The sequence below is a fragment of the Bos grunniens genome, chromosome 7 (genome assembly GCF_055505025.1).
Source record: "Bos grunniens cultivar Pamir isolate PY7600 chromosome 7, Bosgru_T2T1.0, whole genome shotgun sequence".
In the NCBI taxonomy this organism is placed as follows: domain Eukaryota; kingdom Metazoa; phylum Chordata; class Mammalia; order Artiodactyla; family Bovidae; genus Bos; species Bos grunniens.
The window spans coordinates 52,182,831-52,205,964 of NC_141171.1; the positions used below are offsets into that span (position 1 = coordinate 52,182,831).

At 42.3% G+C, this 23,134-nt stretch overlaps 3 protein-coding genes and 1 pseudogene across 5 annotated transcripts; all 4 read left to right on the top strand.

Annotated features, from left to right (window-relative positions):
• The first annotated feature begins 1,510 nt into the window (after positions 1 to 1,510).
• On the top strand, positions 1,511 to 2,262 carry LOC147369533 (small ribosomal subunit protein uS10 pseudogene; annotated as a pseudogene). The gene has a single exon (XR_015167532.1). The product of XR_015167532.1 is annotated as a small ribosomal subunit protein uS10 pseudogene (transcript).
• Positions 2,263 to 7,082: 4,820 nt separating this feature from the next.
• On the top strand, positions 7,083 to 10,342 carry LOC147369534 (protocadherin beta-7-like). The gene has a single exon (XM_086412054.1). The coding sequence runs from the start codon at positions 7,207 to 7,209 to the stop codon at positions 9,661 to 9,663; it is 2,457 nt and encodes an 818-aa protein (XP_086268180.1). The 5' UTR covers positions 7,083 to 7,206; the 3' UTR covers positions 9,664 to 10,342.
• Positions 10,343 to 11,254: 912 nt separating this feature from the next.
• PCDHB8 (protocadherin beta 8) lies at positions 11,255 to 17,236 on the top strand. 2 transcript variants are annotated; one of them, XM_086412064.1, is made up of 2 exons: positions 12,365 to 12,547; positions 13,070 to 17,236. In XM_086412064.1, the coding sequence occupies exons 1-2, from the start codon at positions 12,513 to 12,515 to the stop codon at positions 14,877 to 14,879; spliced, it is 1,845 nt and encodes a 614-aa protein (XP_086268190.1). In that variant the 5' UTR covers positions 12,365 to 12,512; the 3' UTR covers positions 14,880 to 17,236. The 2 variants fall into 2 exon arrangements, with proteins under 2 accessions (XP_086268189.1, XP_086268190.1); XM_086412063.1 differs by having other exon boundaries at positions 11,255 to 17,236.
• A 1,129-nt stretch (positions 17,237 to 18,365) lies between these two features.
• Positions 18,366 to 22,568, top strand: LOC147369536 (protocadherin beta-16-like). Its single transcript, XM_086412060.1, has one exon. The coding sequence runs from the start codon at positions 19,468 to 19,470 to the stop codon at positions 21,856 to 21,858; it is 2,391 nt and encodes a 796-aa protein (XP_086268186.1). The 5' UTR covers positions 18,366 to 19,467; the 3' UTR covers positions 21,859 to 22,568.
• The last annotated feature ends 566 nt before the right edge of the window (positions 22,569 to 23,134 follow it).

A 23,134-nucleotide genomic window follows, 5' to 3' on the forward strand; every position in this document is an offset into this window, starting at 1 on the left:
GACATACATGTCTATGTAATTTCATTTGGCCAATAAATTGGGAGAAGTGACATACATTACTTTTGGGCTGGAGCTTTTGGAGACAGTCTAACGCATGGTCTAACACATTTATTTTGCCCACTATAGTGATCATGAAAGCCTTTGTAAAGACAGGAGTCTCCAGAAGCCTGGGTCCCTTACTGACAGCTGTGAGGAGGATCCCATGCTAAACTGTATGGGATGTGTAGTGTGAGAAAGAAATCAACCTTAATTGTGTTAAACCATTGAGATTTGCAGTAACTGTTTAGTACTGAAGCATAACTAACCTATCCTGAATAATGTAGACTTACATTCCTCTTTCCCATTCAATCTTTTACTTTTTCAATCCATACCTTTTTCTCCTGAGTAGGAGATTTTTAAAGATTTGGGGACTCTGACTAGTCCAAGTGGAAAGACCTAATTACACTGACTAAAGACCTAAAAACACTGTTGTGGATTTCTCCAACAATTCCTAATTCATCTTAGAGTAATAATCAAAATGCACAAGCCCTGGTAACATGTGCTCAAAGCTATTATTGAGCTCTTTAATCTCCCACACTAAATTAAGAACAGACACCTGAAGGAAACTCCCAAAGAAAGTTTCCTAAAAGAAATACAAAAATAAAAGCAGTATGGCATAAGGAACAGATCTTAATTTTATCTATTTCTAAATAGTTGTATACTTGATTAAAAAAAGACCTACCATTACTCCTTGGAAGAAAAGTTATGACCAACCTAGATAGCATATTGAAAAGCAGAGACATTACTTTGCCAACAAAGGTCTGTCTAGTCAAGGCTACGGTTTTTCCAGTGGTCATGTATGGATGCGAGAGTTGAACTGTGAAGAAGGCTGAGCGCCGAAGAATTGATGCTTTTGAACTGTGGTGTTGAAGAAGACTCTTGAGAGTCCCTTGGACTGCAAGGAGATCCAACCAGTCCATCCTAAAGGAGATCAGCCCTGGGTGTTCTTTGGAAGGAATGATGCTAAAGCTGAAACTCCAGTACTTTGGCCACCTCATGCGAAGAGTTGACTCATTGGAAAAGACTCTGATGCTGGGAGGGATTGGGGGCAGGAGGAAAAGGGGACAACAGAGGATGAGATGGCTGGATGGCATCACCAGCTCGAAGGACGTGAGTTTGAGTGAACTCTGGGAGTTGGTGATGGACAGGGAGGCCTGGCGTGCTGCAATTCATGGGGTCCAAAGAGTCAGACACGACATGAGCGACTGAAGTGAACTGAACTGAACCATATGTGAAACAGATGACCTGTCCCAAGTTTGATGCATGAAACAGGGTACTCAAAGCCAGTGCACTGGGACAACCCAGAGGGACGGGATGGTGGAGAGGGGGTTCAGGATGGGGTGGAGGGGTGTTTGTGGGTTGGGGGGGGGCATGTACACCTGTGGCTGATTCATGTCAATGTACGGCAAAAACCACCATATTGTAAAGTAATTAGCCTCCAATTAAAATAAATAGATTAATTTAAAAAAACCCTTTATTAAAACTTTTTTTCAATGGGAAACCAAAGCAAAGCAAAAAAAAAAAAAACATAAATTGGAGAAAATAGCAAGTTTCTAAAAGCTGGAGGAAATTAAGTTTCATCAACTGTCCTGTATAGTGGATAAAAATAAGCTCAAGCCAAGATACATCAGCATTTAATTTAAAAAGCTTGGGACAGCTCTTTAAGGAAGACGCGGTCGCCGCTGAAGCGGAGCTCCGTGCCGCCGGCTTCTGCTCCTGACTCACCGCTGTTCACTCTCGCCGAGGAACAGGCCGGTCAGGAAGCCGCGCCGCAGCCATGGCCTTTAAAGACACCGGCAAGACTCCGGTGGGGCCAGAGGTGGCCATTCACCGGATTAGGATCACCCTCATCAGACACAACGTGAAGTCTCTGGAGAAGGTGTGTGCTGACCTGATTAGAGGCGCGAAGGAAAAGAATCTCAAAGCCAAAGGACCAGTTCGGATGCCTACCAAGACTCTGAGAGTAACTACAAGGGAAACTCCTTGTGGTGAAGGTTCTAAGACTTGGGATCGATTCCAAATGAGGATCCACATGCGACTTATTGACCTGCACAGCCCTTCTGAAATTGTCAAGCAGATCACTTCCATCAGTATTGAGCCAGGAGTCGAGGTGGAAGTCACCATTGCCAATGCCTAAATCAACCTTTTTAATCTATAATCAGTTGTTACAAAAAATAAAAAGCTTGGGACAATGAAATAATGCTACATTAAGAACTAAAAATATAGGTCTCATATAGAAAATATAAAATTCACTTTAGACTTCTTAACAAACACATTGGGATAGGGAGCTCATGGACAAAATATTTCAAAATTCTGAATAAAAATTATTTTCAACCTAAAACTCTATAATCAGTCAATTTTACACTCAAGTTTGAGAGTAAAATAAAGATAATTTAATACATTCAAGGTCACAATAAAATTTAACTTTCATACACTGTTCTCTGGAAACTACTGGAAGGTAAATATTTTAGAGAGAGGAAGTCAGAAGAAAGAGAAAAGATATGATCCAAAGCAGAACAAGTGAAATGAGTCTCCATATAATGTTGAAGGATGATCCTAGGATGACTCTCGTCTCCAGTATAGTGAACAACTAGTCCAGTTTAGGGAGAAGGCAATGGCACCCCACTCCAGTACTCTTGCCTGGAAAATCCCATGGACGGAGGAGCCTGGTAGGCTGCAGTCCATGGGGTCGCTAAGAGTCGGACACGACTGACCAACTTCACTTTCACTTTCCACTTTCATGCATTGGAGAAGGAAATGGCAACCCACTCCAGTATTCTTGCCTGGAGAATCCCAGGATGGGGCAGCCTGGTGGGCTGCCGTCTATGGGGTCGCACAGAGTTGGACACGACTGAAGTGACTTAGCAGCAGCAGCAACAGTCCAGTTTAGAGCTCAAGAGGCAGACGTGTCACAGGATATCATCAGGAAGTCCCCTGACATACCTTCAATCAGATGAAACAATTGGAGGATATGATCTCTTAAAGCTAGAGAATAAACCAAAAAAGAGGAAGAATAAAATCCTTGAAATAGGAAACCCAATCAGAAAAAAAGGAAAACAAAATCCCAAGAATGACAGCAAAGGAAAGTTTCAGGATGAGAGCTGTGCAGCAAATGTAGAGAAAAATCACTCAATTTGAAGGAAAATTGATAGCTCAGGAGATAAGGCAATGACCACATGGAAAATTAAACTGAGAGGCAACCAGAAGTGTGAGAAGAATAGATGACATATCTAAAGAAAACCAAATAAATGAAAACACAAGGTAGTCTTTAACTTCAAGGAATAAAAAGTAAAATAAAAAGATACAATGAGTACACAATGCTCCCAATGATGCTGCAAATGAAAGAAAGCATGAAAGGGCCTCGGAGATGTACAAGAGATAAAATCTAATCCAACATAAAAAGGAGTCAACTGATAATGTCTAAAACCAATTCATCTAAGTATAGTAGAATATAAATTAAAGGCACAAGAGACAAAGAGTCGAAAATGGCTGCTTATTGCTATAGTAATCAAAACAGTATCTTATTGGCAGAAAAACAGACACACAGATCAATGGAAAAAATTGAGAGTCCAGAAATAAACTCACACATATATTAACAATTAATCTGAGACAAAGGGGCAAAGAACATACAGTGGAGAAAGGACAGTCTCGTCAATAAGTGGTGTTGGTAAAACTGGATAGCCAAATGCAAAATGATGAAACTAGACCACTATCTTATACCATATATAAATATCAACTCAAAATGGATTAAAGGCTTAAGTATAAGACCTGAAGCCATAAAAACTCTCACTAGAAAATATAGGCGATATGCTTTTCAATACTGTCTTACTAATTTCTTTCTGAATATGTCTCTTAAGGGAAACAAAAGCAAAAATAAACAAATGGTACTACTTCAAACTAAAACGCTTCTGCACAGCAAAGGAAACCACCAATAAAAGGACAATCTATAGAATGGGAGAAGATATTTGCAATCATATATCCAATAATGGTTTAACGCCAATATATATATAAAGAACTCATACAACTCAACAAAAACAAAGCAACTTAATTTAAAAATGAATGGAGGGGACCTACTGTATAGCCTGTGGAACTCTGCTCAGTATTATGCAGCAGTCTAGATGGGAGGGGAGTTTGGAGAATGGATACGTATGTATGGCTGAGTCCCTTCGCTAGTCACTGGCAACTATCACAACATTGTTAATTGGATATACCCCAATACAATTTTAAAAATATAAAGAAATGAACAGAGGGGGATTCCCTGGTGGTACAGTGGCTAAGACTCTGAACTCCCAATATAGGGGGCCCAGGTTTGATCCCTGGTCAGGAAACTAGATCCCACATGCTGTAATTGGGGGTTCACATGCCATAGTTAAGAGTCTGTATGCCACCACTGAAAGACCCCACATGCCACAACTAAAGATTCTGCATGCTACAACTAAGAGCTGATAAAGCCAAATAAATAAATAAAAGTAAAATGAACATAGCATCTGAACATTTTTCCAAAGACGACAAAAAGATGGTTAACAGCCATATGAAAAGATATTCAAGCATCACTAATTTTTAGAAAATGCAAATAAAAACCACAATGAGATATTACCTCACACCCATTAGAATGGCTATTATCAAAAAAGTCAAGAAATAACAAATTCTGGAGAGGATGTGGACAAAAGGGAATCATACACTGTTCATGGGAATGTAAATTCTGGAGCCACTATAGAAAATAATAGGAAGATTCCTCAAAAAAACTAAGAATAGAACTACCATATGATCCAGCTATTTCACTTCTGGATATTTACCTGAAGAAAATGAAAACAGCAATTTATAAAGATATATGTACCCTAAATTCATTGTAGCATTACTCAAAATAGCAAAGATACGGAAATTACCTAAATGCCCATCGACAAACAAATGGACAAAGAAGATATGATACACACACACACAATGGAATGCTACTCAGCATAAAAAGATGAAATCGTTCTATGTGCTACAACAGACCTTGAGGACATTACCCTAAGTGAAATAAGTCAGGGGTAGAAAGACAGATACTCTATGATTTCACTCATATGTGAAACATAAAAAAAAAAGACAAAATAAACAAACAAACACATAGCTATAGAGAACAGATGAGAAGAATGGTCTTTTCCTCTAATGGTCATCAGAGGAAAAGAAGTGTAGGGGCAGGGCATAATGTGTAAGAGGGGTCACCTGTGTAAGCGAAAACTAAACTTGTGGTGATCACACCATAGTGTACACAGAAGTCAAAATACAGTGTACACATGAAACATGAAACAATAAGGTTATAAACAAATATTAATTCAAAAAAAGTCTCCTTATTGGGAAATGAACTAGGAAAATGAGAGAAAGTACAGAAAACTACTGTGTTTTCGTCTAAACCTTTTAGTACTATTGATTTTGAATCAAGGTCATAGATTATTTTTAAAAGAGTGGATTTTAAAAGATAAGTAAAATAGAGTTCTTGCAAGTATCCTAAATAATAAAAAGGAAATAAAATACTAAATATAACTAATAAGAGCACATATATAACTAAACATAAATTATGCAATGAAAATATAATACTAAAATACTTGCAAATCCAGATAAAATAAATGGTTTTTAAAAATAAAATACAAATTACTTTAAACAGAAACAAAACTCATAGATTAATAACCAAAAGTAAAATGGAAAGATAGTCATAAATTTACCACCCAAATCCAAACCATTTAAAAGGCAAGTCATAATAAAGCATGTAGAAACAGATGATACTATCATTATAAAAACAATTCTGTTGCATAAAAATAGAAAGCTTCCTAATCCATACTACAAAGCCAGAAAAGTTTACTATCAAAGCCATATAAGCTAAACACACACATATATGCACACAAACAGAACAGCATCAGCCAGAAAAAATCCTAAAACGATGTTGGCTCATCAAATCTACCTGTGCATTAAAACAATATATAATGGTTAAATATCATTTATATCAAGAATTCAGTAATTAAAAAGCTAAAGGATAAAAGCACAATTTCACAAATGTCAAAAATTAAAATATGAAAGAATATGGAAAAATAAAACGTTTTTCATCCAAAAAATGGAGCATTTACCCCAAGTTGACATCAACCATCATAGTTAAAGATGAAATACTAGGAGCACTTCCACAGACAAGAGTGACACCTGAATGCTATTATTAATTTTAAGAGCATTCATCGCATACTCTTAGAATGCCTGTTACGTGAACACATACATAAATCAGGTGAAGGGTAGAGGATGGGGTGGTAGACAGTGTTCCGAAAAATATTGTGGGAAAAGAGCAAAGACCTTGAAACTGGAAGGGTTATTTAATTAACAAGAAACTGAAAAAAGGCGTTACTCTGCAGGGTGGACAGCATTATTGTTAAGCAGTTTGCAAATAAAAGGTCCTCAACCGATATTTGACTTTGGGATGGAGACTTCATTGTCTTATATATTCTTTACTATAAATCTTAAAAACAAGAGATTTTCTTAGGATTAACTCCTGTATGGGAACCATATGTATGGGTTCCCATACAGGAGTTATAATTTACGTACACAATAAATTATAGCCAGTGTAGATGGGAGGGGAGTTCGGTGCCATTTCAAATGCCATTGATGCCATTTCTGAGTTGCTTAAGAACGAGAGAAAGTGTTTTTGAAAGACTGGTTAAACGAAGAATGGACGCCACAGTGGAATTTTGTGTACATAAATTATAAGAAAACAGCTGATTTAATTTTGTGTACATAAATTATAAGAAAACAGCTGATTTATTTTTCTGCGAGTGCACTCACAGAGAGGGAAACGATGTAAGAACTTACTAGGCGTACGATGGCTAGTTGAGAAAAAAAAAAATGAAATAAAACAGCAAAGAAACTTGGGGGTAAAAAATCACTCCTACTTCAGTTCCTTTAATCCGCCATCTTTTTGCTCTATTCTTAAAATCGGGAATAACACCCACAAAACGCAAGGTGGCGCTGCAGGCTAAAAAGAGAAAAAAATATTCGCATCAAGGATGTTGCGGATGCCAGCGTTTAGAGGAAAGCTGGCCACACTATAACAATAGAGGAAAGGAAACCGTGGTAAGAAGAGTTGGGTAAAATGGGAATTCCTCCCTACAAGTATTGCTGTTATCCACTTCATTTCTAAGGATTCGATTGATGCCATTTCTGAGTTGCTTAAGAACGAGAGAAAGTGTTTTTGAAAGACTGGTTAAACGAAGAATGGACGCCAGAGTGGAATGTGCTGTGCAGCAAAGGCAAGTCCTCTTTCTTTGTGTATTTCTGGGAATGTCCTGGGCTGCTGAGGAACCGCTAGTGTATTTTGTGGAGGAGGAAGCTGAGAGAGGCACCCTTCTGGCGAACCTAGCACATGACCTGGGGTTGGGGATGGAGGAACTATCAGCCCGGGAGCCTAGAGTCATTTCAGACCAAAAAATAGGATTTTTACTACTCGATCCGCTTACTGGTGATGTATCTCTAAATGAGAAATTAGACCGAGAGGAACTGTGCGGCCCCAAAGAGCCTTGTGTGCTACCGTTCCAGTTGTTAATGGAAAAGCCTTTTGAGATTTTCCGTGCTAAATTATGGGTTAGAGATATCAATGATCATTCTCCAGTATTTCTGGATAGAGAGATTCTCTTGAAAATATTAGAAAGTACCACCCCAGGGGCGGCATTTCTTCTACAAAGTGCACAGGATTCAGATATTGGAACCAATAATGTGAGAAACTATACCATCAGCCCCAATGCCTATTTCCACATTAGTGTTCATAATGGTGCAGATGGGATTATCTATCCTGAATTGGTCCTGGATAGACCCCTGGATCGAGAAGAGGTGCCTGAACTCAGTTTAATCCTCACCGCCTTGGATGGTGGCTCTCCGCCCAGATCAGGGACTACCCTGGTGCGCATCCTGGTTTTGGACATAAATGACAACGCGCCTGAATTTGTACAGCCTCTCTACAAGGTGCAGTTGTGTGAGGACAGCCCTGTGGGCTCTCTGGTTGTCACTGTCTCAGCTAGAGATTTAGATACGGGAAGTAATGGGGAAATAGTTTATGCATTTTTTTATGCTACTGAAAGAATTCTCAACACATTTCAAATCAATCCAACATCCGGCAGTGTTTATCTCAAAGCTGAATTGAACTATGAGGTAATTCAAACTTACACATTAACTATTCAGGCCAAAGATGGCGGAGGACTATCTGGAAAATGTACGGTGGTGATTCAGGTAACAGATATAAACGACAATCCACCAGAACTGCTCATGTCATCACTTACTAGCCCAATTCAAGAAAATTCACTTGAAACAGTCGTAGCTGTTTTTAGGATTCGAGACAGAGATTCGGGGAACAATGCAAAGATGGTGTGTTCTATCCAAGACGATCTCCCCTTCGTCCTGAAGCCATCTGTAGAGAACTACTACACCTTGGTAACGGACAGTCCACTGGACAGAGAGGAAAGAGCCGAGTATAACATCACCATCACGGTCACTGACATGGGAACCCCAAGACTGAAAACCGAGCACAACATAACCGTGCTGGTGTCCGACGTCAACGACAACGCCCCCACCTTCACTCAGACCTCCTACACCCTGTGGGTCCGCGAGAACAACAGCCCCGCCCTGCACATCGGCAGCGTCAGCGCCACAGACACAGACGCGGGCGCCAACGCCCAGGTCACCTACTCGCTGCTGCCGCCCCCCGACCCGCTCGTGCCCCTCGCCTCCCTCGTGTCCATCAACACCGACAATGGCCACCTCTTCGCCCTCACGTCCCTGGACTACGAGGCCCTAAGAGCCTTCGAGTTCCACGTGGGCGCCACCGACCGCGGCTCGCCCGCGCTCAGCAGCCAGGCGCTGGTGCGCGTGCTCGTGGCGGACGCCAACGACAACGCGCCCTTCGTGCTCTACCCGCTGCAGAACGCCTCGGCGCCCTGCACCGAGCTGGTGCCCAGGGCGGCCGAGCCGGGCTACCTGGTGACCAAGGTGGTGGCGGTGGACGGCGACGCGGGCCAGAACGCCTGGCTGTCGTACCAGCTGCTCAAGGCCACGGAGCCCGGGCTGTTCGGCGTGTGGGCGCACAACGGCGAGGTGCGCACGGCGCGGCTGCTGAGCGAGCGCGACGCACCCAAGCAGCGGCTGGTGGTGCTGGTCAAGGACAACGGCGAGCCGCCGCTGTCGGCCAGCGTCACGCTGCACGTGCTGCTGGTGGACGGCTTCTCGCAGCCCTACCTGCCGGCCCCGGAAGCGGAAGCGGCGGCCGCGGCGCCGGCCGACCCGCTCACCGTCTACCTGGTGGTGGCCTTGGCGTCGGTGTCGTCGCTCTTTCTCTTCTCGGTGCTGGTGTTCGTGGCGGTGCGGCTGTGCAGGAGGGGCGGGGCGGCCTCGGCGGGTCGCTGCCCGGTGGCCGAGGGCCACTTCCCAGGCCACCTGGTGGACGTCAGCGGCACGGGGACCCTGTCCCAGAGCTACCAGTGCGAGGTGGGTCTGATGGGAGGCTCTGGTACTGGCGAGTTCAAATTCCTGAAGCCGATTCTCCCCAATCTCGCATTCCAGAGCATAGGCAGGGAAGTGGAAGAATATCCCTCATATCGGAATGATTTGGGTTTGTGGTAAAAATGAAAAATACCGTTACTATATCTGTGAATATATTCCTGTTAAGAAATTTATCTCAATTTACTTGTAGAGGAATGCTTTCACATCATTTCCGGTATTCCTAAGGTCAAAGAATGAATTTCTTCACGCAGAAAAGGATTCACCTTTGGCCCTAAGAACACAAAGCATGGATTGTGTATTGTCATCTTTTGCTTCAATTATGCTTTGTGTGCAGGCTATTACATGACAAATCTTGTTTGAGACGTTTTAAATTGGAATTCACTGTCTTCAAATATTATTGCTACTTTTATTTTCTTAGTGAATTAGAGTGCTGTGCAAGTACCTAAATTAAAAAAAAAAAACTATGCAATATATACTTAGACATTTTCAATTTTACAAACCTATGATGGGAGGTATTTTAAAAACGAGCAAACATATGTTCATAGAGCTTCTTTGAGTTCACGAAGGTCACCAAGTGAAAAATGGTAGAACTAAGCATCTCTTAAATCTGATTCTGGGGCCTTATTGTGATGCTATACTCTTTTCTCTTGTTAGATATCACCTGGCAAGTTTCTGCCTAATTAAAGAGAAATGTTTTTCTCATATCTCTGTACAGTCTTTTCTGTATTTGTAAAGAATAAGATGTGTATTGTGGTTTTATTTTCTTATAAACTAACAATACAGTTTTTGTGGATAATAATTCAAGTATTATTTTTAAAGCTCTGACCTAACCAAATCTCAAAAACAATTGAAAGATCTATCTGTGGCTTCTTGTTATCTAAACCCATGACCTGCATTTCATAGAAAAGATTAATGACCATGAATAGAAATATTATACAATTATTAATTTTAATCACTTATTATTTCCCTCCCATTGCAGTAATTTTCCTACATTAGCCCCTATCTGCTCTTTTTAACACATTTTTTCCTTTAAATTGAAAGTTTATTTTTAAAGTTATATTCAATAGACTTCAGTGCTGCATCAGGAAAAGGGGAGGAACAGAATTTTACACAATGATAGAAATTAAGACATACTATCTAAATATAATGGATGGTGGATCTTGTTTGAATTTTGATTCAATCAATACAACTTAGAAATAATTAGAAAAGTCTGACTATAAACTGATATTAAACAATATTAACAATTTCTTAGGTGTGGTAAGGTCACTGTAGTGTTTTTAAAAAACTGAAAGTTAGAGATGTATAATAAAATTTTTACCAGTGAAAATTTAGTTTGGGATGTGAAAATGTTGGGGATATAGGGTAAACAATTATGGCAAAATACTGATACCTGTTCTAACTCGCTATGAGTACCTGGGAGTTTGTCATACTACTCTCCTTCATTATGGGGTTTGAAATTTTTCAAAATAAAAGATTTTTTTAAATGGACACTGTAAGGATTTTTGGACACAGTAGGGGAAGTAAAGAGTGGGATGATTTGAGAGGAATAGCATTGAAACATATATATATTATCATATGTAAAATAGATAGCCAGTGGGAAATTCTCTATGTATGGCATAGAGAACAAGTCAGTGCTCTGTGACAACCCAGAGTGTTGCGAAGGGGAGGGAGGTAGGAGGGACATTCAAGAAAAAGGGCACATATGTATACCTAATGTTAATTCATGTTGATGGCAAAAAAAAAAAAAATCACAATATTGTAATTATCCCCTAACTTTAAAAAAGATGGAAAAAACTGACACTGTAAGAAGTGGAATGAAAACTAGAACACTTCTGAGATACAGACTCATCGATATGATCCGATTATACCTCTACTAAACAAACTCTCCAGCCTTTGTGTTTCATCATTTGATATGATAACATCTATCTGAAATAATGCTGCTCATGAATTCTTCTGCCATGTGAATCTTGTTTTTCTAGTCATGGCAATGGACTAATGCAAACTGAGCTACCTGATGGCATCAAAAAACATGCCTGGTGTATGTGTGTATAAGGTTAATTTCTTTCTGCCTCAGTTTCCTCATCTTTAAGTGGGGAACTCACAGCATCCCAATGGGTAAATACCTTTAATATTGTCACCTTAGACAGATGAGGAAACGGAGACACTGGTTAAATAATGTGTCCAAGGTTTATAGCTACTAATTATTCCCATAGTTCATGGCAGTAAAATTGTCCAATTCTCAAAGTTTTCTGTTACCATATACATTTAAATTTCTGCATAGTCTTTCTTATCAGACTGTCACATATTTTCTTTTGCTCCAAACTCAATTAGCATTATTGAAAGTAGTCAGTCTACTATCATTTCTCCTGTATGGCCCTCAGACAGTTGTCTGAACCTTAGGGTGGGAAATAGTAAAAACAGTATTCTAAGAGACGCCTGGCGTGCTGCAGTCCATTGGGTCGAAGAGTCGGACATGACTGAGTGACTGAACTGAACTGAACCTTAGATATGTCGGTGATACATAATACTGTCAAGAGTTGGGAACACTGGGGAGTTCCCTGGTGGTCTAGTAGTTACAATTCCTTGCTTTCACTGAAGTGACATGGGTTCAGTCCATGGTCAGGGAACGCAGATCCCAGAAGCAACGCAGCGCGGCCAAAATTAAAAAAAAAAAAAAAAAAGCTGGGAACACTGCATCCATTTCAACCCGGAAAATACAAGTTCCTCTGAGGACGCGTGGTGGCGCTGCAGGATAAGAAGGTACATACCTAAACCGCAGCTGCGGTTCTATTAAAGGCAGAACTTGTAAGCAGAGCCTGGAAGCCCACGGGAAGCTTGGGTGTCACAGTACGACTAGGTCTTCCGTCAAGGGCTACTCACGGAAATATTTCTGAGGTAAACCACAAGATATTGAGGCCTTTACAGCTCAGCGGAACCATCCTCGCCAGAGGCTATACCGGGCAAGAATAATGGAGGCCAGCAGGAAGCTTGTTTGCAGACAAAGGCAAGTCCTTTTCTTCTTTCTCTTCTTACACTTAGCTCTGGCGGGCTTTGAATCTAGGCGTTATTCTGTCGTGGAGGAAGCTGAGGGGAGCTCTTTTGTAACCAATTTAGCAAAAGACCTGGGTCTGGGGCAGGGGGAACTCTCCAGTCGGGGAGCAAGGGTCATTTCCAAAGGGAACAAACTGTATTTGCAGCTGGATCAGGAGTCTGGGGATTTACTGCTAAATAAGAAACTGGACCGCGAGGAACTGTGTGGTCAGACAGAGCCATGTGTGCTGCGTTTCCAGGTTTTACTAGAGAATCCCTTAGAGTTTTTTCAAGCTGAGCTACAGGTAACAGACATAAATGACCATACTCCAGTGTTCAGGGATGGAGATATGTTGTTAAAAATATCAGAGAACAGTCTTCCTGGCACTACATTTCCTCTAAAGAATGCTCAGGACATGGATGTAGGCCAAAATAATATTGAAAATTATATAATCAGTCCCAACTCCTATTTTCGGGTCCTCACTCGCAAACGCAGCGATGGCAGAAAATATCCAGAACTTGTGCTGGACAAAGTACTGGATCGCGAGGAGGAAGCTGAGTTCAGGTTAACCCTCACTGCTCAGGATGGTGGTTCTCCACCACGGTCTGGCACCGCTCACATCTACATAGAAGTCGTGGACATCAATGATAACGCCCCTGAATTTGAACAGCCTTTCTACAGAGTAAAGATCCCTGAGGACAGCCCCAAAGGCTTCCTTGTTGTCAAAGTCTCTGCTACCGATGTAGACACAGGAGTCAATGGAGAGATTTCCTATTCACTTTCCCAGGCTTCAGAAGACATTAGCAAAACCTTTGAGATCAATGCCATGACTGGAGAAATTCGGCTGAAAAAACAACTTGATTTCGAAACAACTCAGTCCTATGAGGTCAATATCGAGGCCATCGATACTGGAAGCCTTTCTGGAAAATGCACCGTTCTGATTCAAGTCGTGGATGTGAACGACAATGCCCCAGAAGTCACCATGTCTGCACTCACTGGACAGATCCCTGAGAACTCGCCTGAGACTGTGGTTGCAGTTTTCAGTGTTTCAGATCTTGACTCTGAAGAGAATGGGAAAGTAAGTTGCTCCGTTCAGTACGATCTACCGTTTTTGCTGAAATCTTCCATGGAAAATTTTTACACCCTAGTAACAGAGCGACCGCTAGACAGAGAGACCAGAGCCGAATACAACATCATCATCGCTGTCACGGACTTGGGGACACCCAGACTGAAAACCGAGCACAACATAACCGTGCTGGTGTCCGACGTCAACGACAACGCCCCCACCTTCACCCAGACCTCCTACACCCTGTGGGTCCGCGAGAACAACAGCCCCGCCCTGCACATCGGCAGCGTCAGCGCCACAGACACAGACGCGGGCGCCAACGCCCAGGTCACCTACTCGCTGCTGCCGCCGCCCGACCCGCTCGTGCCCCTCGCCTCCCTCGTGTCCATCAACCCCGACAATGGCCACCTCTTCGCCCTCACGTCCCTGGACTACGAGGCCCTAAGAGCCTTCGAGTTCCACGTGGGCGCCACCGACCGCGGCTCGCCCGCGCTCAGCAGCCAGGCGCTGGTGCGCGTGCTCGTGGCGGACGCCAACGACAACGCGCCCTTCGTGCTCTACCCGCTGCAGAACGCCTCGGCGCCCTGCACCGAGCTGGTGCCCAGGGCGGCCGAGCCGGGCTACCTGGTGACCAAGGTGGTGGCGGTGGACGGCGACGGGGGCCAGAACGCCTGGCTGTCGTACCAGCTGCTCAAGGCCACGGAGCCCGGGCTGTTCGGCGTGTGGGCGCACAACGGCGAAGTGCGCACGGCGCGGCTGCTGAGCGAGCGCGACACGCCCAAGCAGCGGCTGGTGGTGCTGGTCAAGGACAACGGCGAGCCGCCGCTGTCGGCCAGCGTCACGCTGCACGTGCTGCTGGTGGACGGCTTCTCGCAGCCCTACCTGCCGGCCCCGGAAGCGGAGGCGGCGGCCGCGGCGCCGGCCGACCCGCTCACCGTCTACCTGGTGGTGGCCTTGGCGTCGGTGTCGTCGCTCTTTCTCTTCTCGGTGCTGGTGTTCGTGGCGGTGCGGCTGTGCAGGAGGGGAGGGGCGGCCTCGGCGGGTCGCTGCCCGCTGGCCGAGGGCCACTTCCCGGGCCACCTGGTGGACGTCAGCGGCACGGGGACCCTGTCGCAGAGCTACCAGTACGAGGTGTGCCTGATGGGAGGTACCGGGACCGGCGAGTTCAAATTCCTAAAGCCAGTTGTACCCAAGTTTCAGAGCCATTTCCCGGGGCCAGAAATAAATCCCCAATTTTAGGGAAGACTTTAGTTTCAGTATTCAGTGACAATAGTTGTTTTTAATATAACAAATATTTTAAATTGATGACGGTTAAAGGTTTTTCTGGCAACTTACCATGAACCTTTAAAACACTAAACTTACTTGCAAAATTTGTTTTTAAAAATGGTATCTTTTTCTCATTACTATAACAAGATTAATGGTCCTAAATGTTGCCTGAAAACAATGATGAAGTCAATAGCTGTACAAACCCTTGTTCTGGCATAGCTTAGATCTATATGAGGAAAAAACAATGGGAAATTATTATCAGTTGTATTCGCTTAACTTTTTCTGCATAGTTTAACAAGTAAATATGTAAGAGCACTACCGTACTAACACACTGAGCCATGACTAATATGAAAGGAGAGAGAACTGATACAGTGAGAATCTGGTTCTTGCTTTATTCTGCTGTCATAGCACTTTGATCATATTTTCTCTTAAAATGTTATACTAATTGTGTTTCATTAATATACCAATGTTAGTTTTAATATAATTGTTTTAATTGCTTTTCATTTAGTTTCATTGGTGTTAAAAAGGGAGAAAAAGCTACACTGTTTATTTAGTGAGATGAAAGGGCATAGTAGGAAACTGGCTTTTCCCACTTGAGAAACATTGATCATCTATGACAGAGTATGCAGTAGCCACTTAAACTCCATTCATCTTTTCTTCTTTAGTAACAGATCCCCAAATTTCATTTAGAACATTAGTGTACTTAGTTAAAAGAAAACATTTTCCCAACCTTCTTGGCAGCTATAATAAAACATTTGACTAGGTTACTGTCAAAGAAATGTATATGAGAATGTTCTAAGAGAGTTTCAGAAAGGCCTTTAAAAGCAAGGTGATTCATCTAGGAAGTGGCTGGGGGGTCCCTTTTGTCTTTCTCTAACTGCCTTTGCTGCTTGGAATGTGTGAGTAACCTTTGGAATATAATGTCATATTGAGCCATAAAGCAAAACTAAAGATGGAAATAATGGTTCAAGACAGTCAGTGTAGCATAAACTCTAAAGATATGAGGATCCCTGATAATCGGAGTCATCATGTCATCCCTGAATTGCCTACTTCTGAACTTTTTTTACTTGGGAAATAAAGGGATTTCTATCTCATTTAAGCCTCTATTGTTTTAGTTTTGTGCTACCTCCAGCAGAATCCAATCCTAATGCTCTCACAGTAAGATAGTGTGTTAAAATATTATATAATACAGTAGAATGCACAACTCTTAAGTGTAAGAGAATTCGATGTAACTGATCTTTGTCATTTTTTCTTGATCACTAATTTAGAGTGAGGAGTGCTTTACGTTCATTATTTTTATAATCTTCTGCCAAACCCTAAGGAAGTTGACATATTATCTCCTCTTTTACTTGCACACAATTTGGAAGTAATAAATGGAAAAAAATGTGAAATATATTCTAAGTCTATTTGAATTGAGTACCCCAGTTCTTAACCCAGATGCTATGCCAGCAAGCACTAACTGGTAGCACTGTCTTCAAAACTGAGAAAGTGAAATTCTTTTTCACAAACTGAACTCACATGTAGAAATGTAACTTTTAGTCTATTCCTTGATTTTGGTTCTGTACCAAAGATCACACTGCTCTGAACCAATGAACCCAAAGTTCTTATAGCAGCATTGACCTAAGTAAGCTGGGTCAGATACCACAGTTGATCTTCATCATAATCCAATCAGTCTGATTATATTCCTGTACCTTCTCAACATATCACATTCATTACTGAAGAAATGAATGCTCTGAATAGAGAGTAGAATTAACCCTATGGTTGTATTTTTGTACTATTTCTTCAGTCTTTTTCTGTCAATCCTAATATACATATTCTTTTTTTTGAAAGTTTATTATACACAATTTGTAAGTTCCTTACTCAGATTAAAATACTATATTCACATTAGCCCACTATTTGTTTTGAAGCAGTAGCTATTCTAGTATTCTGAATGAAATAACTAATTTCAGAAAAGTATGAGCAATTATGTGGCAGAATTTTTATCACTAAACAATTTAGAGATTCTGGAATGTTAATAGAGCCAATAGGCTCCAGTAATTTTCTGTTAAAATTAACCATATGGCTTTGACAACATCTCTTTAAAAAATTATACTGAAAAAAGATTTAGAGAGTCATAAATGACTATTTTGAAAAAATGGATCACAAGAGCTGAATCAGACATTCTTAAGCATTTGCTCTGATAATGCTGTCCTTGTAGAGTGATGAATTTTTGCTGACTTGGATGCTGGGTGCATGAAAATTCATGTTTATGTGTATTAGTTTTGTATTGCTGCTATTAAAAATTACCACAAACATAGTTTCTCAAAACAATAAAAATGTGCTACTATATAGTTCTGTAGGTGTGATGTCTGACATGAGTCTGGGCTAAATTCAGGATGTTAGCAGGGATGCATTTCTTTCTGGTGGCTCTAGAGGAGAATTAATTTCTTGGTCTTTTCCAGCTTTTAGATGCTGCCTATATTACTTGACTCATGGTCTCTTTAATCTACATTCAAAGCCAGCAACACTCTGTCCCTTACTCCAGTTCTTCTGTAATCATATCTCCCTTGATCATAGCCAGGAAAGGTTCTGTCCCTCCCAGATAATCCAAGATAACCTCTCCTTCACAGGGTCCTCAATTTAATTACATTTATGAATTCTCTTTTGACATGTAAGAACATTATTACAGACTTTGGGAATTAGGGCATGAGTATCTTTGGGTAGGTGGCCATTATTCTGCTTACTGTTGGCTGCTTGAAAGAAAATTATCCAGTCTGGCAGTACCACCTATGGCCAAAGAAAGGCATACAAAGACCTTTGTGACAGGAGTTTAGACCTTATTGATTAGATGCTTTAACCCTAGACAAAGTATTAGACAAACTTCTAAATATAGTTAAACAAAAACACTGAGTTTATAAATATATTATGAATCTTTACCAAAATTCAATTTCAATTATAAAACTGGAAAATCTGAACTAAAGGGTATGGGTTTGAGGTAGAAAATGTTCTAAAATTGACTGTGGTTGTGGATGTGAATATACTAAAAGCCACTGAATTATACATTTTGAATGTATAATTTTATGGTATGTGAACTACATCTCATTAAAGCTGTTTTTTAAAAAAAAGGAATAAAACAAGTATACTAACGCATATATATGGAATTTAGAAAGATGGTAACGATAACCCTGTATACGAGACAGCAAAAGAGACACTGATGTATAGAACAGGCTTATGGACTCTGTGGGAGAGGGAGAGGGTGGGAAGATTTGGGAGAATGGCATTGAAACATGTGAAATGTCATGTATGAAACAAACAAACAAAAAAAAAGGCAGATCTAATCACTTAATTATTTTGTCATAGAAAGTATAAACCTGCTTTGAGCAAGCCCATTCATTCACTCTAACACTACCCACTGCATATGAATAGTGTAAACAGTGTTACATGACAGCTCTTCATACTCTTGAACTCTGGTACTTTGACGCCCTCTTTTCTTTATTTAAAATTCCTATGGATACACTCTGACTTATCAATGTACTTTAAATGTGATATCCCAAAATGAACACAATATCCCAATATTTCAGGCTAGGTTTTAGTAAATAAAATAAATTGTAAGCCTTTTTAATTCACATTTTACACCGTAGATAGTGTGGTGGTGGTTTAGTCGCTAAGTCATGTCCTCCTCTTGCCACCCATAGACTGTAGTCCACCAGGCTCCTCTGTCCATAGGATTTCCCAGGCAAGAAAACTGGATTGGGTTGCCATTTCCTTCTCAAGGGGATCTTTAAAAAAAAAAAAAGGAATAAAACAAATCATTCTCATGATTTTTTTTTTAAATCCAAAAACATGGCAGGCCTAATAACTATTAGACTCCCGTTTGGGGAAGTTTTGGAACATGAAACTTTTGGAAAGCCATGAAACATGAAAGTTTTGGAAACTCACTGTCCTCAGACTTAGGTGTTGGAATGAAGAAGTAATATTCTTTAATAAGGCATTGGTAAAATACTCTCTTTAGAAACATAATTGATTGCAATTTTGCAGTGTCTACTCATTTATAATTCTATAATATTTACCGTGAAAATGATATACTAAAGTGTATATTCTTTTTAACTTAAATGATAATTAAATTATTTTAATCATTAACTCTGAACATTAACATAAATGAAATTTTGCTCTTTGTACTTCTGTGCAACAACACAGCTCTTCCTGAACTCATAAAAGCCATATGGAAATAGAACTTAGTGTTTTAAATTAATGAACACAGTTGACAACCTATCTGGTACATTTAGGATAACTGCATTCAGTTTTGCATTCAGTGAAACCAGTAAAGATGAGACAGAACGCATGGTGGCGCTGCAGGTTAAGGTGATAAAAAAAAAGACTTGCCTTAAAAACAGTAGCTCCAGTATCCAGCTAGTTTCACACTGCCTGGAAACTGCCTGAAGAATAGCTTTCTCAGCCACAGCGAAAGTGAGTGTGAAACCTCTCTAAAACTTTATTTAGTGACAAAGCTTTGACCTGCTAGGGCTACCAGGATCTTGGGCATTTATGAAGCTCCTGTGAACCTAGTTGTCAGGAAACAGCAATGGAGACTGGACGGATGCACAATCACAGACAAAGGCAAGTCCTAGTTTTCTTTGTTTGCCTGAGCATGTCTTGGGGGAGCGCTGATTTGGGGCCCTATTCAGTAGTAGAAGAAACAGAGAGAGGCTCCTTTGTGGCAAATTTAGCAAAAGATCTGGAGTTGGGGTTGGCAGAGATGGCTACTCGAGCGGTCCGGATCATTTCCCAGGGGAACAAAGAGCATTTGCAGCTCAAGGTTCAGACGGGGGATTTGCTCCTAAATGAGAAGCTAGATCGAGAGGAGCTATGCGGTCCAACTGAGCCTTGCATACTACATTTCCAAGTATTAATGGAAAAACCTTTAGAGATATTCCAGGCAGAACTGAGGGTGAAGGACATCAATGACCATTCCCCCGTGTTCAATGAAAGAGAAATTATTCTAAAAATACCGGAAAACAGTCCTACAGGAACTGCATTCCCTCTGAGTAATGCTCTGGACTTGGATGTAGGCAGCAACAATATTCAGAACTATACAATTAGCCCCAACTTCCATTTCCGGGTTATAACCCACAAGCGCAGTGATGGCAGAAAATACCCTGAGCTGGTGTTGGACAAAGAGCTGGATCGGGAGGAGGAGCCCGAAATCTCATTAACGCTGACAGCGCTGGATGGCGGCTCTCCACCAAGGTATGGGACAGCCCAGGTTCGCATTGAAGTGGTGGACATCAACGATAACGCCCCTCAGTTTCAGCAGTTGCTCTACAAGGTGCATATTCCTGAAAACAGCCCCGTAGGCTCCCTGGTTGTCACTGTTTCTGCCAGCGATGTAGACAGTGGACTCTATGGGAAAATATCATACACATTCTTTCAGCCTTCTGAAGATATTAGTAAAACTTTGGAGGTAAATCCAAAAACAGGAGAAATTCGACTGAGAAAACAAGTAGATTTTGAAACAGTTCTCTCTTATGAAGTGGACGTCAAGGCCACCGATGGGGGCGGCCTCTCAGGAAAATGCACTCTTCTCCTGCAGGTAGTGGATGTGAATGACAATCCTCCGGAAGTGACAGTATCTGCACTTACCAGCCCCATCCCAGAGAACTCCCCTGAAATTGTAGTTGCTGTTTTCAGTGTTTCAGATCCTGACTCTGGGGATAATGGGAAAACAACTTGCTCCATCCAAGATGACCTTCCTTTTCTTCTAAAACCCTCAGTCAAGAACTTCTACACCTTAGTAACGGAGAGAACACTGGACAGAGAGGAAAGAGCAGAGTACAACATCACCATCACGGTCACTGACATGGGAACCCCAAGACTGAAAACCGAGCACAACATAACCGTGCTGGTGTCCGACGTCAACGACAACGCCCCCGCCTTCACCCAGACCTCCTACACCCTGTGGGTCCGCGAGAACAACAGCCCCGCCCTGCACATCGGCAGCGTCAGCGCCATAGACACAGACGCGGGAGCCAACGCCCAGGTCACCTACTCGCTGCTGCCGACCCCCGACCCGCTCGTGCCCCTCGCCTCCCTCGTGTCCATCAACCCCGACAACGGCCACCTCTTCGCCCTCACGTCCCTGGACTACGAGGCCCTAAGAGCCTTCGAGTTCCGCGTGGGCGCCACCGACCGCGGCTCGCCCGCGCTCAGCAGCCAGGCGCTGGTGCGCGTGCTCGTGGCGGACGCCAACGACAACGCGCCCTTCGTGCTCTACCCGCTGCAGAACGCCTCGGCGCCCTGCACCGAGCTGGTGCCCAGGGCGGCCGAGCCGGGCTACCTGGTGACCAAGGTGGTGGCGGTGGACGGCGACGCGGGCCAGAACGCCTGGCTGTCGTACCAGCTGCTCAAGGCCACGGAGCCCGGGCTGTTCGGCGTGTGGGCGCACAACGGCGAGGTGCGCACGGCGCGGCTGCTGAGCGAGCGCGACGCGCCCAAGCAGCGGCTGGTGGTGCTGGTCAAGGACAACGGCGAGCCGCCGCTGTCGGCCAGCGTCACGCTGCACGTGCTGCTGGTGGACGGCTTCTCGCAGCCCTACCTGCCGGCCCCGGAAGCGGAAGCGGCGGCCGCGGCGCCGGCCGACCCGCTCACCGTCTACCTGGTGGTGGCCTTGGCGTCGGTGTCGTCGCTCTTCCTCTTCTCGGTGCTGGTGTTCGTGGCGGTGCGACTGTGCAGGAGGGGCGGGGCGGCCTCGGCGGGTCGCTGCCCGGTGGCCGAGGGCCACTTCCCAGGCCACCTGGTGGACGTCAGCGGCACGGGGACCCTGTCCCAGAGCTACCAGTACGAGCTGTGTCTAACAAGAGAAACTGGGACGAATGAGTTCAAGGTCCTAAAGCCAATTCTCCCCAATCTTTCATCCAAGAGCATAGGCAGGGAAGTCGAAGAAAACCCCTCGTTTCAGGGTAGCGTTGGAATTTAATAATTGATAAGTGGAAGTGAAGTCGCTCAGTCGTGTCCGACTCTCTGCGACCCCATGGACTATAGCTTACCAGGCTGCTCTGTCCATGGGATTTTCCAGGCAATAGTACTGGAGTGGATTGCCATTTGCTTCTCCAGGGGATCTTCCCGACCCAGGGATCGAACCCGCGTCTCCCGCATTTTAGACAGACGCTTTACCGTCTGAGCCACCAGGGAAGTCCCCTAATAGGAACTTATTTAATAAAGACATTTTCTTCCTCTATTTTTTCTTTAAAATATTACGACCACCAATAAGGTAGTATTTAATTTTCTGTGTTTTGTTTATCCTCAATTTCCAACTTTGTTCAACTTCACAAGTTTCCTTAGATTCATAGTTCAGTTCAGTGAAGCATTTCTCACCAGAATCCCAACAAGTGAAATAGGCTTTATCGTCAAAGTTGGTATTACCACATTTTCTCCACTTATGTATCTTTACTGACTTTGTGTTTACATTTTAAATGTCAGTTCTTAATACTTATTCAGTTACTAAGATAATCTGCTGCATGCTATCTGTATGTGTACTATTTGATATTTCATTTTTTTTCAAAACCGGTATTTTGGGTGATTTGTCAGTCTAGATTTTCATTACAGCAATTTTCTTAAACTATGTTACTTTTTAAAACATTCTCTCTGTATTGGCATTTACTTATTTAAAATATAGTATTTCCATTGTGTGATGTCTCTTATCTGAAAATAAGAAACATGATTTTAGGATACCGAGGGTGCATATATATGTATGTTTGCAGACAAAAAAAGCAAAAGTATCATTATTCTATTTAAACATAGAAATGTTTAATAGTTTGTTGCTTTTAACTTTGTCAGAAAAAAATCAGATATTCCTGTTAAATTTTGGGGGGCTAACAATGCAGTCCCATTCAGTTGAAAAACAGAAGTCATCAAGCAGCGGTTTATACCCTATGGCTTTTATATTAAACAATTTGAGTGTTTTGAACAGTATCTATCCCTTTCCTTGTACCATAGTTCTCAGTTTAATCTGTATATCTTGCTTACTGTTGAGGAAAAGAGAGATTTCCCCCTAGATATTAGGGCCTTGGACAAAATTCTCTGTGAGGCAGAGTTTATAATGCTGTTCTTATTTTCAGTAGATAGGACAGGCATTAGTGTGGTCTACTTTTTATTTTGTGCATGAAATTAGATCCCACTTGAATTAAGAAGGACCTTAAAAAAGAGGTCAGTCCCTGCTTTAATTCTGCATATATTTTAAAACTGATGTAAGA